Source organism: Nannospalax galili, unplaced genomic scaffold, assembly GCF_000622305.1.
Source record: "Nannospalax galili isolate Female #2095 unplaced genomic scaffold, S.galili_v1.0 scaffold1941, whole genome shotgun sequence".
In the NCBI taxonomy this organism is placed as follows: domain Eukaryota; kingdom Metazoa; phylum Chordata; class Mammalia; order Rodentia; family Spalacidae; genus Nannospalax; species Nannospalax galili.
The window spans coordinates 371,282-389,663 of NW_008344179.1; the positions used below are offsets into that span (position 1 = coordinate 371,282).

The 18,382-nt window shown below is 46.1% G+C and overlaps 1 protein-coding gene across 1 annotated transcript in view; it reads left to right on the top strand.

Moving 5' to 3' along the window:
- Window positions 1-18,382, top strand: part of Fbln7 (fibulin 7) — a 46,708-nt gene that overhangs the window by 26,844 nt on the left and 1,482 nt on the right. The window contains exons 4-7 of the mRNA XM_008840356.3: window positions 9,746-9,871; window positions 12,622-12,762; window positions 14,053-14,190; window positions 17,112-17,250. Coding sequence (XP_008838578.1) covers window positions 9,746-9,871; window positions 12,622-12,762; window positions 14,053-14,190; window positions 17,112-17,250 — 544 coding nt within the window. The remainder of the gene's footprint in view (window positions 1-9,745; window positions 9,872-12,621; window positions 12,763-14,052; window positions 14,191-17,111; window positions 17,251-18,382) is intronic.

An 18,382-nucleotide genomic window follows, 5' to 3' on the forward strand; every position in this document is an offset into this window, starting at 1 on the left:
TGTGTATGTGTGTATTGCCTGCATGTAGGTAAGTGTACTGTGTCATGCAATGCCCATGGAACTGGAGTTATGGACAGTTGTTAACTGCCATGTGGGTTCTGGGATTCGAACCTGTGTCTTCTACAAGAACAACCAGTGTTCTTAACCACTGAGCCATCTCTACAGCCCTTATTTATTTAAATTTTATTTGTATGAGTGTTTTGTGTGCACATATGTAAGTGCACCATGTGAGTACAATGCCCACAGAGGTCAGAAGAGGGCATCAGATCTCCTGGAACTGGAGTGACCAATGTGGTTCAGCACAATGTGGGTGCTGGGAACTGAACCCAGGACTTCTGCAAGAGCAGCCAATGCTCCTAAACGAATAAACCATCTCTCCAGCCCTCCAGAATTGCCATTCTAACTATATAGAAGTTCATTGAGATATATGCCATTTGAGACTGAGCAAGTGTTTTAGTGGCTTCCTTAAACTAACTATGTGATGTTTTTATTTGTGAGGTAATTAGAATGAAACAATTTTTTCTATTTCAAAATGAGATCTCTGGCATTTTCCATCTTACTAAGTGTAAACTGGGCATGGAAGTTTCTCCTGTGCTGATGGAACAAAATATTTAGATGTTCTACCCAAGCTGCTCAACCAGCTGCGGGGCTCAGCTGCTCCCGAGCTGCCATTGGCAGTTCTGTCCTCAGCAAGAAGATGTTGTCTCAAGGCAATGCCAACCAAACCTGTCAAGAGGCAGAAATAACGCTCTGTCTGCTATTGGATGACTGACTGTGACAGCCTTGATTATCTAGATGGGACTTGGTATTACCAGAGTTGTTAGGGTCAGAGCCTCAGCTGCAGCCTAACCACCTAGGCTCAATCACAAATTCTCAACAGGCCAATTAAACAGCCAAGTAGGAGTGAAAACTGAAATTTATTCAATGTGGCCACATTTGGAAGAAGAACAAATAGATCCAGTGACTGTCTCCAAGGCCATCTTTGGGGTCCTGACATGAGGATAAGATTTAAGTAGAGGGCAAGAGATATGTTTAACTAATCAGTCATGGTCAAGTGTAGTTCACCCATCAGTACTGTCTGGGCTCCAGTCTCCTGAATAGCGTTCTGATAAGTTATCAGAATTGTGTGAAATCTTGAGGTTGGGGAGATAGCTCAGTGGGTTAAGTGCTTTCCATGCAAGCACGAAGACCTAAGCTTGGATCCCCAGCATCCACATAAAAGCCAGGTATGGTAGTGTGTGCGTAACTCCAGTCACTGTGAGGCATGAGGGACAGGTGGATCACTGGAGCCTGTTGGCCAGCTAGTCTGGCCAAATTGGTGAGTTCCAGGTGGATGGCACCTGGCCTCCACTCTGCCATGCATCCACATACACACATGCACACACAACATTACCACAAACACATGCATATACCACATACACACATGCACATACACACCAAAGAAAGAACAACAAGAGAATTATATGAATCGCTTCCTGGGAGACAAATACCTCCTCTAGCAGGCTTCAGCCTTTCCCTCCCCCCCCCCCCCCCCCAGTATGAGATTCCTGAAGATATTCTAACTTCTTTGTGTCCCATTATCTCAATACTATGAGAGCCAAAGGGAGGGGCACAAATGTCTTAGGAATAGCTTCTCTCCTGCCAAGATAGTTAGGACAGACTGAAGCTCAGCAGTCTGATGCCGAACTTTAGAACTGCCCCCACTTCGCTTTCCACATCAGCAGCTCTGTCACTATGTGCTGTAATCATAGGGGACCATAATCTTAATTACAAGGGTTCATTTCAAGACGAGAAGTGTCGGTGCCAGTGAAATACTTAGTGGAACTTTAATAACTGGCCAGTACCCCTTCTCCAGTCAACTGCTTGGAAAGTTGGGTGATGAACCCAACTTAGCATAGAAGGAAATTATACATAACGACACTGTTAAAGATACAGTGGCAGGAGGAGGTCCAGAAGGCCACAGTGGAAAGCAGCCTTCCTCTCTCCCTCCCTCCCTCCCTCCCTCCCTCCCACCTGTTTCCTCTTCTTCCTTACTAATACCCTTGCTCCCATGATCCTACCTCTGTTGAACTGCTTCTTTCTCCTTCCTTCCTTCCTTCCTTCCTTCCTGTGAAGGGCATTTTTGTTATAGTTGTTGCTCTTTTTGATACAGGGTTTTGTTCAGTCCAGGATGACCTTGAACTCAGTATGTAGCTGAGGATGACCTTGAACTTCAGATCCCCTTCTCTCCTCCTCCTGAGTTCTGCAGCAGTTACACTTGGTTTTTTATGTTGTCAGAGACTGAACTCAAAGTTTTGTGCACATTAGTCAAGTACTCTTTCAACTGAGCTATAACCCCAGCCCAAAGGCATGGTTTTTTTTTCTTTTTTTTTTTTTTTGTTGTTGTTGTTTTGCTTTGCTTTGCTTTGCTTTGTTTTGTTTTTGAGACAGGGTCTCCCTGTAGCCACAGCTGGCCTGGAACTCACTGTGTAGATCAGGTTGGCCTCAGTCTCACAGAGATCTGCCTGCTTCTGCTCCTGAGTGCTGGGATTAAAGGCTTGCACCACCATGCCTGGCCTTCAAAGGCATGTTTTTAAGATTTGAAGCTTTCTGAGCTGAGAAAACCACAGTCCTTAGCTTGACCCTTTGACCACATGGGAACCAAAGAAAAAGCTTGAGAGAAACTGTCATTTACCACCATGCTAAGGAAAAATGTGTCCATTTATTTATTTATTTATTCATTCATTCATTCATTTATTCATTTATTTATGGTAATCTTCATTCGTTCAACCAGTCTTTACTGAGCACCAACTATGCACAAAGCATTTTGCCAAATGCTAGAGATTCAGCATGGCCTCTGAACCCACCTTTGTGCCACTCATGTTTGAGAAACAAAACAAAGCAAGTCGCCAAACCTAATGGTGGATGAGTTGGAGCATGGGGAAATGCTTTGAATGGCTCTGAGTGGTGACACAGTGAATAGCATGGAAATAAAGCAGAGGATCTATCTGAGCAGGCAGCAGTGATGCTGGGATGAATTCAGAGCAGGTGGGTGGGCAGCATGAGGAGGACACCATTCCAGAAGAGATAGTGACATGGCCAAAGACCCTGATGAGGGACCAAGTTGGTGTGCTTCAGGAAATGGGAAAAATAAATGCAGAACCATGTGTGAACTGAGAATGAGCAGGGCAAGGTGTGGAGACACAAAGGCCAGTTGTTTCAGTCACAGGGGTTGTGTGGACCATGGGGTTTAGTTCTAAACACAATCAATAGATTTAGGAAGTACAGCATCCTTATTACACACCACTGCTGTAGAAAGTTCATCGCAGGTTACAAGTGTGGAAGCCTGTAAACCATTGACTGGCTGTTGGGGAAATCCAGGAGAAAGAGCAGAGCAAGAGAAAAGTCCAGGCAATTTAGAGAATTGACCGACCTGTTATCCCGTGTGGACTCTGAGCCAAGAGAAGGTAAGGCTTGAAGAGAGACAGTGGGTACTGGGGGTCATTCACAGACACTGAAGGTTGAATAACAGGTGGAGATTTATTTTTTATTACTTTCATTAATTGATGTGTGTGTATGTGTGCTTGAGTGCATGCATACCATGGCAATATATGTGGATATGGGGTCAGAGGACAACTTGCCAGAGTAAGTTCCTTCCTTCCACTGTGTGGATCCTGGGAATCCAACTCAGGTCATCAGATTTGGTGGCAAGCACCTTCACCTGCTGAGCCATCTTACCAGCCCTGTGGTTTATTGTGAAAGGGCCTGCATGTGGGTCACAGACCAGAATTCCATTTGGACTGACTACATTAAAAGATCTGTGCAACATCCCAGAAGAAAGCCATTAATTCGACACATGAACTTTGAGCAGGTGGTGGGTATAGCATGGGTTCAAGGAAGGAGGGCAGGAGATAGAGTTGGGAGGTTAATAGTACTTTGAATGACAGATGTACCTGCCAGGAGAGGGTAGAGGCAGAAAATAGCTCAGAACAGTGACCTGAAGGGCACTGAAAGGCCGTAAGTGCATCAAATGGAGGAGACCGCATCAAAAAGAGGCAAGAAGAGCCTACAGAGGCAGAGAATGAGGAGGTTGGGGTAAACTGGGGCAGGTGGCACTGGACTGAGGGCTTAAGTCATTTTTCAGTCAGAATGGAGCCGTTTCCATTCATCTCAACTTCTGGATCAGGAGGCCTTCCCAGAGGCCCTTGACAGAGTCCCACAGAGCTGCCTTCTGTATTGTAGCCACTTGGTTAATAGTCACAGAGGACTGACAGGGAGCTCAGGGGTAGAGCCCGTGCTTAGCACTGATGAGTTCCTGGATAGATCCTCAGCTACAGGATGTCAGGCTAAACAGCAAGTGCCCAACCTGCTGAGCCATCTTACTGGCCTCATGTCTTACATCTTTCACACTTCATTTGAATTGGAACCCAAATCAGTTCTGTCCCATACTTGTAACTGGTTGTCGTGTCTTGAGGAGTGTCACCCGTGTGTCTTCCTTCTAATGTCTCACTAGTTGATTTTTAAGAAAGATTCAGGGTCAGTTCTCTAAGTTCTGGCATTTTCAAAACAGTGTAACAGTGTGCTGGAGGTCAGCTTGATCCAAAGCCTTTGGGCACTGTGGCCTCCTTGATTACCTTTTAAAAATATTCATTTTTAATTATGAGAGAGAGAGAGAGAGAAAGAGAAAGACAGAGAGAGAGACAGAGAGGGAGAGAGGGAGAGAGAGGGCAAGTGCATGTGGATATGTGCATTTGAGTGTGGGTGCCTGAAAAGGTCAGAGGCATGGAATCCCCTTGGAACTGGAGTTACATGTGGTTGTGAGCTACCCATTGCTGTGAACCAAACTCAGATCCTCGGCAAGAGCAGTAAGTGCTCTTAATCGTTGAACCATCTCTCTAGTCCCAAGGCATTTGGGGTTATTTACTATTATCTATTATTTACTTATTTATTTATTATTTCGAGACAGGGTCTTACTATGTAGCCCTGGCTGGCCTGGAACTCACTGTGGCAACCAAACTGGCTTCAGACTCACAGAGATCTGCCTGCCTCTGCCTTCCAAATGCTGGGATTAAAGGAGTGTACCATCACGCCCAGTTCCTTGACTATCTTCAGTAGTCTGTGCACCTTCTGTGTATCTTCTTTTAATTGGATGCTGCTCTTTCCATTCTAAGTATCTTTATGTCTTTGCCTGGATGTTCAAGGGCTTTTTTTCTTTATAATCCAGTCATCTGACCAGGATGTGTTTCAGCACCAACTTTTCTGATTCTATTCTTTCAGGTGGGGGTTCACCTTTCCTTTTTATTTTTATTTTTGAGATAGGATCTCATACAATGTAGGCTGGTCTCAAACTCCATATGTAGCTGAAGGTGACATTGAATTTCTGATCCTCCTGCCTCCATCTCTCCATGCTGGGATTACAGGTTTGGACCACCAAGTCCAGTCTTAGGCAGTGCTGAGGATCAAGCCCAGAGCCTCATGCATGCTACTCTACCAACTAAGCTACATCCCCAGACACGATTCATCTTTTCAATAGGAAATCTCAGTTGCAGAACTTGTCTGCCCAGGAGTCCCCAGAAGTTTCCAGTCAGAGCCCTAATATTGAGGAGACTCACTGATGAACGGAGAACCCGAGTGGATCACAAAAAAAACAGGTGCAAATAAAAGAGGGTTGTTCAAATAAAAACACCATAGCTGGGTGTGGTGCGCACACCTTTAATCCCAGCACTCAGGAGGCAGAGGCAGGCGGATCTCTGTGAGTTCAAGGCCAGCCTGGTCTACATAGTGAGTTCCGGGACAGGGCTACAGGGAGACCCTGTCTCAAAATGACCAAAGAAAAAAAAAAAAAAATCAAGGCACAGCTGTGAAGGTAGGAGCTTCTGTTTTTTTATCATATTGAAGAAACAACAGATGAGAGAATTTGAGAGACATGAAGCTACCAGAGCTACTTGAGTGTGAGTGGAAGAAAAGGACTCTCGTCAAATCTCATGCAAACTGTTACACACACAAAAAAAAGAGAATAAAGTCTCATAGACAAGGAAGATATGCTGAAGAGATACACTCACAAAACACAGGAGAACTGGAGGCCAGTGTTTCCAAACAGCTAGAAGAAAAGATTTAACTATATAAACTATAAAACAACAAAATATAGGCTGCTAAGATGGCTCAGCAGATAAAGGAGCTTGCTGCCGAGCCTGATAATTTGAGTTTGATCGCTGGCACTCAGATGGTAGAAGGAGAAAACCAAGTCCTGAAAGTTGTCCTCTGACTTCTACACCCGTGGCATGCATGTGCTCCCTCCTCAACACAAAATAATGTGAAAAAATATTTAAAACAATGACATAAGACAGGCCATGGTGGCACAAGCCTTTAATACCAGCACAAGGGAGGCAGATCTCTGTAAGTTAGAGGCCAGCCTGGTCCGCATAGTGAGTTCCAGATCAGCCAGGGCTACAGGGAGACCCTGTCAAAAACCCAAAATAGGACCGGAAAGATGTTTCAGTGGGTAAAAGCTGTTCTTGCAGAGAAGCTGGGTTCAGTTCCCAGCACCCACATGGAGGCTAACCAAAATACAAAAAATAAAAATAAAACAATAGCATACATAAAAATGAGAAAACCTTAAAAATACGGTCACTAACCAGACATGGTGGCACATGCCTTTAATCCTAGCACTCAGGAGGCAGAGGTGGGCAAATCTGTGAGATCATGGCCAGCCTGGTCTCCATAGTGAGTACTAGGCCAGCTGTGGCTACAGGAAGATCTTGTCTCAAAAAAGACAATAAATAAATAAATGGTCACTGGAGAAGTAGGAAATTTGAAATAAGATGCAGAACCCAGGAACAAATTGGAATTGAATTAAAAGGAAAAAAGAAGGGCTAGGGATATAGCTCAGTTGGTAGAGTGCTTGCCTAGCATGTGCAAGGCCCTAGGATCGATGCCCAGTACCACATAAACAGGGTATGATGGTGGATCCTAGAACTCAAGAGGTAGAGGCAGGAGGATCAGAGTTCAAGATCATTCTCAGCTACATATCAAGTCCAAGGCCAGCCTGAGCTATGTAAGACCATGTATCAAATAAATCAACAAACAAACAAACAAATATTTTTAAGACAGAAAAGGTTAGAGCATGCGTATAGCAATTTAGTTCCACAGTAAGAGGAAGCACTCATGAAACAGCAAATGGAAACAAGATTACGCCCAGGCCTTGGCTTGCCAGCCTATCCCACAGTCACTGCTGTTGTCCTCTTCACAGCTCTAAAGTCTTAACTGAATGCCACAGCCAGGGACACACTCGAAAGTGATGACAACTGCACTTCAGTCAGGACAGTGTTAGCCAACCTGGGCCTGAGGCCACCAAATACCTCTGACTGCTCATCAAGATAAGCTGTGCAGAGCGTCTGTCTGGAGCCTGTGAAGAAATGAATATGCTGTGGCACCTGCGCACATCTCCATCAAGCTGATGGGACACCCCAGTCCCTCCCACAGCGTCCAGGTGCAGGCCCAGCTCTCTGTCTTCAGCTGGAGTTGCCCCAAGGACATACAATGGCCCTGGGCCCCCTGAGGCAAAGCCAAAGGGTATCAGTGTTCACACATTCTGGCTTTCTTCCACAGCTTCATGGCCAACTGGCTGCCCACTTTCAGAGGGGCCAGTAGGACAAAGGTAGGGCCAGACCACAATAGACCTGGGAAGACTGAGCATCACTGGCATGGTGGTGTGGTCTCAGACACATTCCTGGAAATCAGTCACCTGAAAATGGATGGCTGGAGATGCTTGTGACCTACCTGAGATTATGGAGAAAGAGAAATTGGTCCTTCCCTGCAGATAAACAGCATTTGCACAGTCTGGGTCTCTCAGAATGAAACATAAACCTTCCAACAGTTACAAGGAGTCTCAAGGGAAAACCCACCCAGATCCAGGCTGCCCTTCTTAGGAGAGAGCCACCTGCTTCTTCCTCTTGGTGGACACAGCAAGAAGGAGTTCTTGGGCCAGTGAGGAAATGCTCTTGTCTCCTTCCCCAGATGCTACCGTAAAGTCCGTGAACCAATGGCATGTGTGAATGCTTAAACTGAGCCCAAGGAATCCATAACAAGTACTGAGGGTTTTACAAAATCATATTTTCCTAAGTAAGATATAAACGTTTGTTATAGAAGAAATGAAAAATAGAAAAAGTATTAATGAGTAAAGGAAAATCACCTGTAAGCCTAGTACTCAGAGAGAAGGCCAAACTCAGATCCATGGTTGCCTCTTTGGGGCAGAAGCTGGGGATTGAACCTGGGGCCTCATGCATGCAGGGCAAGTGCTCTACTGCTGAGCTACCTTGCTTAGGAAAATCCACTGAGCTTTTAAAACTAACTCTGTCTCTCCTTCTTCCTCTTTCTTTTCTCCTCTTTCTTCGCTCCATATAATTTTTCCACATAATATGTTTGTAGGCAAGCTAGGAACCACTCCCTTTACCAACACTAAGGAAATGTCAATAGAGCTCTACTCAATGGCTCAGGAGGGCTCCAAGTGTAAACTTGGAAAATTAATTTTCCCTATCCCTGGATACTTCAATGGGCCATCCTGATATTTCTAATTCTTTAGAATTTAGCTCCTGTTTGAAAGCTTATCCAGGGGTGGGGATATGGCTCAGTTGGTAGAGCATTTGACCATCATGCACACAGGTCCCAGGTTCAATCCCCAGCTGTATTAGTTACTTTTTTGTACCTATGATAAAACATCATGACTAAGGCAACTTATAGAAGGAAGAATATATTTGGCTTACAATTCCAGAGAGATGAGTCAATCATGATGGGGAGGCTTAGCAGCAGAGGCTGCCAGAATAGAAAGCTGAGTGCTCACATCTTCAAGCATGCACAAGAGGACCTAGAAGTGGGGCAAGGCTGTAACTCCCAAAGCCTGCCCCCAGTGATGTGCTTCCTCTAACAAGACCATATACTCCTAAAGGTCTGCAAACAGGACCACCAGCTGGGTTCAAGTGTCTGAATACTTGGAGCCTGTGGGGGACAGTTCTCATGCAAACCACCATACCAGCATTGCATAAAACTCGGCATAGTGGACTGGAGAGCTGGCACAGCTGTTAAAGGCTCAGGCTCACAACCAGAAAGACAAAACTGGGTATAGTGATACACACCTGTAATCCTAGTACTCAGGAAAGGGGAGGCAGGAAGATCAGAAGTTAAGGTCATTCTTTGCTACACAGGGAGTTCAAGGCCAGCCTGAGCTACATAAGACCATGGGGGCAGAGAGGAGAGAGAGAGATCCACTTAGATGCTGGCTGATGGGGACAGAGTTGAAGAGCACAAGGCCTCACTCACAGGCAGTGTGCCTGATGCATACATCTGGCTACAGCTGTGTGCACTACTCTTCAAATACAGCAGTCTCTTTGTGGAGCATGGTGATACTTGACCAGCTCTTGCAACCAGTATGAGCTAGGTACTAGAGAAGAAATGGGCTGCCTCTCATCCCCTTAGCCCTCCTCACAGTTCCTGTAGATAGAGAGGGTAACAAGGACAAGGTGGGGAAGTAGAAAGCTGGAGTTGTGGCCAGGTGTGGTAGTACACACCTGTGTCCCAGCACCCAGGAGCACAGGCAGGAAGACCACAAGCAAGAAGACCAGTCTCAGCTTTATCACAAGACTCTGTCTCAAAAAAAAAAATAAATAAATAAAACAGAAAACTGAGTGGTCCTGAAATTAAAAGAAAAATCCATTGTGGGCTATTGTCTGTCTTAGAATTTGCATAACTGTGTTTGAAAATTCTTTCCTAGATATTAGTCAGTGCTCTAGTCAGCCTTGTCACTATGGTGGAACATGTGTGGAAGGGGTCAACCAGTACAGATGCATCTGTCCTCCAGAAAGAACTGGGAACCGCTGTCAGCATCAGGCCCAGGCTGGTATGTAGTAGTCACTATGCGGCTGGGTGAGGATCCTGGTCATGGTCACCAAAGGCAGATAGATGTATCAGGAACTTAGTGCTTCTCAGAGGCTTGAGCTTTTCCTCTCTGTTTCCCCTCCACTGGCTGATCCCTCTAGTACTCTACAGTGCTCACTTGGGTGGTCTTAGCTCTTTTGTATGAGCCAAGTTGTGATCTTTCTTATGGAAGGATGGAATAGGATAGACTCCAACTTAGGAGCCCCCAGATTGAAGATGCACCATGGACACCTTTGCTAATATTTCTTCTGCTAGCAAAACCACTGTTCCTTCCAACATTCCTATCATACCCTTCAAAGTCAGCCGTCTAAAATATTTTTAAAATATGTTATTCATTATTTTTATGTATATGAATGTATTGCCTGCATGTGTGTAAGTGCATCCATGTTGTGCAATACCTGAGGATATCAGAGGAAGGTGTCAGATCCCCTGGAACTGGAGTTACAGATGGTTGTTAGCTGCTATGTGGGTGCTGGGAATCAGACCCCAGTCCTCTGCAAGAATAGTCAGTGCTCTTAACTGCTGAGCCATCTCTCCAGCCCCTAAAGTATTTTAAGATGTGAATAATTAGGCATTAGATCTGTGAGTCCCAGCACATGGCATGAAAGCCTAGTGATAAGGAATCCATGAAGGGTGAATGGAGGTTTTCACACTGTTCTGCAACCAAGAAGTCTAACTCCAAAGATGTCCATTTTTTGTCAGACAGGCCCGGCATATTCTGCCTGGTTATGGACTCCCAGTTGGGAAAGGGCATTAATGGTTAGGGTAAGGTCCAGAGAGTAAGCATTTGTCAATTGTTTATATCAGGGCTGGGGAATGTAGCTCAGTTTTTAGAAGGCTTGCTTGCCTAGCATGCACAAGCCCTGGGTTCAATCCCTAGCACCACATAAAACTGGGCACCTATAATTCTAGCACCTGGGAGATAAGTGTAGGAGGATCAAATCTCCAAGGCTATCCTTGGCTACATAGCAAAGTTTGAGACCAGACTGGGATACATGAAACCTTGCCACAAGCAAAATAAAACAACTTAATGTCCTCTATAGTACCCAGCTCCCCGTCAGGTTTAAATAGTGTACCCCAATAGACTTACTAAATAGTGCGCCCCAACTGGCCTTCCAGATGCTTTCACAGTGAGGCTGTCACCCAGGGAAGCCCAGGGTCTCCTATAGCTCCTATGTTTCAGTTGAGTAACTTTTGTTGAAACCAACTAGGGAGGCTGGACTTTCTTGGAAGCCCACTGCCTGTGTTTACAAACAAGAGCAGAAAAGAGACCACCCCTTCATCAGTGCCAGCCCTGTACACTGTGTACCAAATGCCCCTTATTAGGGGTTCTCCTGGAGGACCTTTGTGGCATTGCTTCTCAGGCTGAGGGCTCACTTTGGTCACAGGTCTATGACCAGCATCTTCTCCAGGAAGGGGAGGAAGGAGTGAACAGGAACATACAAAGCCATGCCACATCTTTACTATATCTAAAAATGGCCAGTAGACATCTGGGCTCTTCCTCACGTAGAACTTCTTTCCCATTAGTTTGCCTGTGCTCCTCTCTCAGCACCTTGCAGAGCCTCTCTCCATAGATTTTTTTTTTTTTTGACACAGGTCTCCCTGTAGCTTCCAAGTTGGCCTGGAACTTGCTATGTAGACCAGGCTGGCCTTAAACTCACAGAGAGCTCCCTGCCTCTGCTCCCCAACTGTTGGGATTAAAGGTATGCGCCACCATGCCCAGCTCTCCAATGATTTTTATTTTTAATTATGTCCATATTTGTGGAGTGTGTGCACACATGAGTGCAGTGCCCTTAGAGGTCAGAAGGGGGCACTGAATCCCTAGAACAGGAATTAGAGGTGGTTGTGAGCTCTCTGACAAAGGTGCTGGGAATCAAACTCAGGTTCTCTGCAAGAGCAGTACCAGTTCTTAACCATGAGCCATCTCTCCACTCCCTACTGTCTAGCTCTGTTGTCCAGCCTGGTCTTGAACTGGGCTCAAGTAATCCTGCTTCAGCCTTAAGAATAACTACAAAAAATATTTTTTATTAATTTTAATTGAATTTTTGTTATTTTCATACAGAATAGTTTGATGGTCAAAAATTATTTTAATTCTTTTTTTTTTTTTTTTTGGTTTTTTTGAGAAAGGGCTCCCCTTTTTTCCCCGCTTTCCTGGAACCCCCTTTTTAGACCAGGCTGGCCTTGAACTCACAGAGATCTGCCTGCCTCTGCCTCCCAAGTGCTGGGATTAAAGGCGTGGGCCACCATGCCTAGCTTTTAATTCATTTTTTAAAAATTCATTCACCTTATTTTTATTGTGGTTAGAAAACTAATTTCTGGTTTGGGTAAAACCTAAAATGTAATTTTAAAAAAACTGTGAAGAGACAAGCGCATAGACACACACACACACACACACACACACACGCACACACAGGGAACAACAACAAAAATAGAGGCTCAAAATTTTGAACCCCAGCTGTCACTATTTGGGGAGTGGGGGGAGCGTGGTTCAAACTTCTCACAATGAAATCTTGGACTGCGCCCTGCAGCGGGCCTTGTGCACCCGCCTGCTGTCACATGGGTCCTTCCCGGGTTAGTGATGACTCGGCTTAGATTCCTCACCTGCCATTCTTTTCCTGCTCCAGAGTAAGCCCTGTAAGCAGGGGCCGCACCCGTCTTGGGACCCACGGCAGGTGCCCCGGGGCGGGCGCTGAGGGTGTCTTTTCCCTGCAGCGGCCCCGCAGGACAGAGCGGACCGCGACTCTGCCTTCAGTCGCGCGCCGCGCTGCGCGCAGGTGGAGCGGACACAGCACTGCAGCTGCGAGGCCGGATTCCACCTGAGCGGCGTCGCGGGTGGCGAGAGCGTCTGCCAGGGTAGGCGTGGGCTCCACGGGACAGCAGGACCGCAGGGGGCGGGGGGGGGACTCGGGGACGGGAGGCGGGGAACGGGGGTGGGGTCGGGGGGAGGCATCCTCCGCCCTCCAACTGCAGAGTCCTGGGTCCCAGAGTCCTCAGACAGAGCGTGAAGCTGGGCGAAGGTCTTCCTGGGCGTGGTCACTGAAAGCCTCTTTTAGGTAAGCATTGCCAGGGTGAATGAAACTAACAGCTAGACTTCAGAGGTATTCAGAAGAAGAGGTGTGTCAGCATGCCTGTCTTGGTTCTCCTCCCTTGTGCCCCCCTACACATACACACACATACACACACACACACACACACACACACACACACACCAGGGTTGGGTCCCCAGGCCCGTGCACCAAGGCCTTCACTGAAACAGAACAGAAAGCAGGTGAGAAATTGAGATATATGCTGTCAGTAGAGTTCCTGCTTAGCATGCCTGAGGCTCTGAGTTCGATCCCCATCACAGCATAAATCAGGAGTGACTCCTCTGTAAGTCCAACACTTGGGAAACAGAGGCAGGATGATCAGAAGTACAAGGTCATCTTTGACTACATAGGGATAAGGAAAGGAGAAATGAGCCGGAGGATGCCAGACTTGCCTCCATGTCACAACATTGCCCAAAATTGTGCCCAAAAGAAGCCCTGAGACCTGTTATCCCAGCCCTCTGGCTGGCAGAAATCCCATGGGCTGGTGGCAGGGAAGTTCACTGTGCTGGCAGACGGGGCCATGGAGTCAGGCATAGCCTGAGACTCACTCCCTGGTCTCCTTGCAGCTTAGCTGACTGCTCAGCCCACTTTTGCTAACCACAACAAAACCAGCAGTTCCAGCCTGAGATCTGGTCAGTGAATGCTAATGGGCTCTTGCCGCAGGCAGCCGAATTGAGAATACGTCCCCCACCCACATTTTTAAAAGATGGTCTCAGTACACACACCAGGCTGGCCCTGAACTGGATATCCTCCTGTTTCAGCCTCCCAAATCTGAGATTATAGGTTTGAATCACCACACAAGCTACAAGACCCTCTTAAAACCTTGTGTGGTTTGCATCACCACACAAGACTCCCCAGCCCTTCTAGGGTCTCCCACATCAGCTTCTTCCACTCTTCTCTTCATCCTTCTTGACCCTGGACTGGGGAAAGAGAGGCGCTCCCGGATGTTCTGCTAGGGATATAGTGTATGGTACAGCCCAGCTATGCAGTCACAGCTGCCAAAGATGCTAGTTGATGGAGGCTGTTTGGCTCCTGGAATCTGGCTTTTCTGTCCCAGATGTGAATGAATGTGAGATCTACGGGCAGGAGGGACGCCCCCGGCTCTGCATGCATGCCTGCGTAAACACTCCTGGCTCCTATCGTTGCACCTGCCCCAGTGGATACCAGACGCTGGCTGATGGGAAGAGCTGTGAGGGTAAGTGAGACCCCAACAGAGGCAAGTGATGGCATGGCTAGAGGTCACCCTCCACACCTGATCATGTGCCGCTGCTCTGACCCCCTGCTCCCCTCCTGACCTTTCATTCAAGAGTGAGGAAACTAAGAGTCAAAGACTTAAAAATCCAATCTTTAAAAAAAAAAAAATGAACAGGGTTGGAGAGATGGCTCAGTGGCTAAGAGCACTGGCTGTTCTTGCAGAGGACCTGAGTTCCATTCCCAGCACCCACATGATGGCTAACAACTGTTTGTAACTCCAGTTCCAAGGGATCCATCATCCTCTTTTGGCCTCCTCAGGCATTGCATGACACAGGTGCACTTACATTCATTCTGGCGATACACTCATACACATAAAATAAAAATAATAAAAGTTTTTTAAATGAGCAAAAGAGCCTTTCAAAGATCAAGCCACATAATCTATACAAATAAGAAATGAGTTGCTTAGCCAACCAGTCTCTTCTGATCTTATGTGAGTGACTTTTCAGGGAAAGGTCACTTCTGCCTACTCAGTAGCACCTTTAGCTAGGCCTGAACCCGATGGCCAGTCAGCCACCACTGACTGGGGTCTGCAAGGCTTCACAGCCATGTGCACACTTCCAAATGCCCTCTGACAGGAACAGCACCTTATAGGTACTATACCTCAGGACAGTCAGGTTCCACGGTGCTGGCCATGTTTTCTGGCTTGCTAAGAGCAACAGGGAGGGAGAGTCTTTCAGGACAGGTCAAAGTAAGGGACAGTTACTAGTTCTGAGTTTGAAGGAATGGAGGGAGGGGGTTATCAAGGTCTGAACAGTTATGGCCAGAGCGGATGCAGCCACCACCAGAACTACATCTGAGTTGATAATAGAGACCGCAGCCACTTGGGCCTCCATTTGCCAGACCCTGATGGAAGCCAGTGGGACTCAGGGCTGGGCAAATGGTCCTGGCCAGTAAGCCTTCCAGAAACAGAGGGTGGATGGGGGGTGTGAGGGAAAAACACAGGACCGAGTTTTACACCAGTGATTCCCATCCATTGTAGCCTCCTGGAGAACTGGGCTTTGGTTTTTGAGGATGTTTCCAGACATGGTACAGACAGGTACCCAAATCAGCAAGGAACGTCTGTATGGGGGTGGAAAGTAGAAAGGAGAGGCTGAGAACCCTTGCCGTAGTCCCCATTATGGCCACCAGACAACTCTAGGGGACGCTGGGCACACTAACAGGAGACCTCCTGTTACCCCACCTCCTCTTAAGGCAAATACAGATATTACTAAATATAAATACACCAAATCTCCACATTAGCACAGTCAGAAAACAGCAGCCCCTCCTTATCCACAGAAAGTATCCAAGCCCACCGGAATAGCACCAAGCAGTACATATATGACGTTTTTGTCTTATAATTCTTGCTTATGATAAAGTTTAGTTTATAAATTAGGCACTGTAAGAGATTAACAACTTGTAATAAAATAGGACTATTATGATAATATACTGTAATAAAATTTATTTAAAACTTATGAATTGTTTATTCCTAGAATTTTTCATTTAGTACTTTCAGATCATAGTTGACCATAGATAACTGAAACCAAAGAAAGTGAAACCATGTATGAGGTGGGACAACTCAGGCCAGAAGACAAGTAGAGTCTCCCGTTGCTCATCCTGAGTCTATGCCCTGCCACTTGGAACTGCAGTGGGCCTTTGGGGAGAACTGTGTCTGCTAATACAGGCTCACACTAGAAGGATGTCCAGGACTGAATACCTCAGCTGTACTCCTCCATGGTCTCAGGACACTGAGAGGAACCCATCTGTCTCCAGACAATGGCTCTGGATTACTGAAAGAGAAAGGACAGGGGGCTAAGCCACAGGCTGACCTGGGAATGTGGAGAGGGGGTTCCCTGGTGGCATCTTGTTGGATTCCACTGTAAGGCTCAAAAGTGAGCAACTGGGGTCTAGAGTAGAAGACATCTAGATAGCTGTCCACATATCCACCCATCTACTCCTCCATCCATCCATTTACCTACTCATCTGCCCACCCATCCACCCAGCCATCCATCCGCTTATCTACCCAACCATCCACCAAACCACCCATTCACTCATCAATTCACGTAAACACCCATTCACTCAACCATTTATCCATCTGCCTACCCATTCATCTACCCACCCACCAATCACCCACCTCATAGAACTCATGAGTGCCCACATAGCATTGCTTAAGCTTGGGAAGAGATAGCCTCCAGATGGATGGATTCATTGGATGTTTGTAAAGAGCCCAGAGAATTTTTAAAAATGACAGAGTAGAGATATCTGCTTTCAGTGTGGGATGAGGTTGAAGTGGAAGGCTTTCCTAAAGGTTTGACTCTTGAGTGTGAAAACAGCTGTGGACAGGAGGGAGACTCAAAGGGCACTTGAGTTGAGAAGAAGGCAAGTGACTGGTAACACTCATTTGGTAATGGCAGGAAAGACCTGTCATATCCCAGGTGAAGAAGGGATGGGGTATTCTACAGCACAGTCCTGCAGAACTTACATAGGGCCCTGATTCCAGGTAGTCAAAGAAAACAGAGTTCCTAACAGGATTCTGGCTTTAAGACAGGACCCCCCATTTCAGATTCCTGGAGCTCACTGACCAGCCATCGTAGCAGAATCAATGAGTTCCAAATTTAGTAGAAACGCGTCTCAAAAAATAAGGTAGAGAAGCAAATGAGGAAGACAATGAAATGTCAACCTCTCGCTCCACATACACACATGCATGTACACATACATGCACACCCGCACACAATATGCACATACAAAGTGTTGAGTATTAGTAAAGTTCACCTCACATGGCATCTCCAATTCCAGTTTCTATTGGAGGTTTTCATGTTGTTCTTTTTGTGTTGGGGAAATGCAGAAAGTTTTACACCATTTGTGGTTGTGTGTCCTGAATTTCAGATGTAGATGAGTGTGTGGGCCCTCAGCAAGTGTGTCCCCGAGGGACCATGTGCATCAACACTGGAGGAGGCTTCCAGTGTGTCAACCCTGAGTGCCCTGAGGGCAGCGGCAACATTAGCTATGTGAAGACATCTCCCTTGTGAGTATATCCAGGGCTGCCCATGCTGGACATGCACGGCCCTTGCCCAGGGTAGCTGGGCTGGATTTTTCTTAGCGGTTCTTGGGGGATGGTACAGTTACATCATAGGAAAAGATAAGAGACAGGAAAGCTTCTCCAAGCTTACATTTTTCACTATAAGTCACGTTGAAAAAAAAATCTTTCCTTCAAAAAGCATCATGAGATCTCTCTCAGTGTCTTCTAAAGGAAGCAAATTGATTTCAGAAGCTCAGTGACTAAAATGGGTTTTTGATCTAAGAAGATTAGAGACAGCAAGAGAGTCAATGGAACTAAAGACTTTTTGAGAGAGTGAGGACACCACAATCCACCTTAAGAAATCACTTAGTGAAGGGACAAGGAACTTATCTGTGGCAACCTCTCAGAACATTAGATTAACAGACAGATGTGATATTTGACCTGTGTAATCATGATGACACACTAATCTGTGTTTGTCTTTTATGTTTGATAAAGTAGAGAAATAATGAGAACAACCTGAGTAGAGAAATAATGACACAACCCTGAGTCCAAATGGCTAAGGAAGTCAGGATTTCCTGCTTGAAGAATAAATGCATCCAGGTGTGGTGGTGCATGCCTATGATCCCAGCACTTGGAAGGTAGAGGCTTGAGGATCAGGGGTTCAAGGCCAGTCTTGGCTACATGAGACCCTATATCAAAAAAAAAAAGAGTTGTATTTTGGAAACTTTACCATACATTGCAGGGTGTTACCAGCTCAGTACTGGGTCTCATCATTATAGAGAAGTTCTCTGCACCTCCAGAAAATCACCTGGTTTGAATAGCAGGATCCTCATCATTACTTTTCACAGGCTTTATTTTTCTGAAAAAACAAAAACAAAAAAACTATAGTGTGTGTTTGTACCTGTGTGTGAATGTGTGTGTATATGTGTATATGTGTGTATGTGTTTATGTGTCTGTATGTTTGTGTGTGTATGTGTGTATCTGTGTGTATGTGTGTACAGGTGTATGTATCTATATGTGGTATGTGTGTGTATATGTGTGTGTATGTGTGTTTGTATATATGCTTGTGTGTATGTGTGTGTATGTGTATGTGTGTATGTGTGTGTATGTGTGTGTGTATGTGTGTGTACGTTTGTGT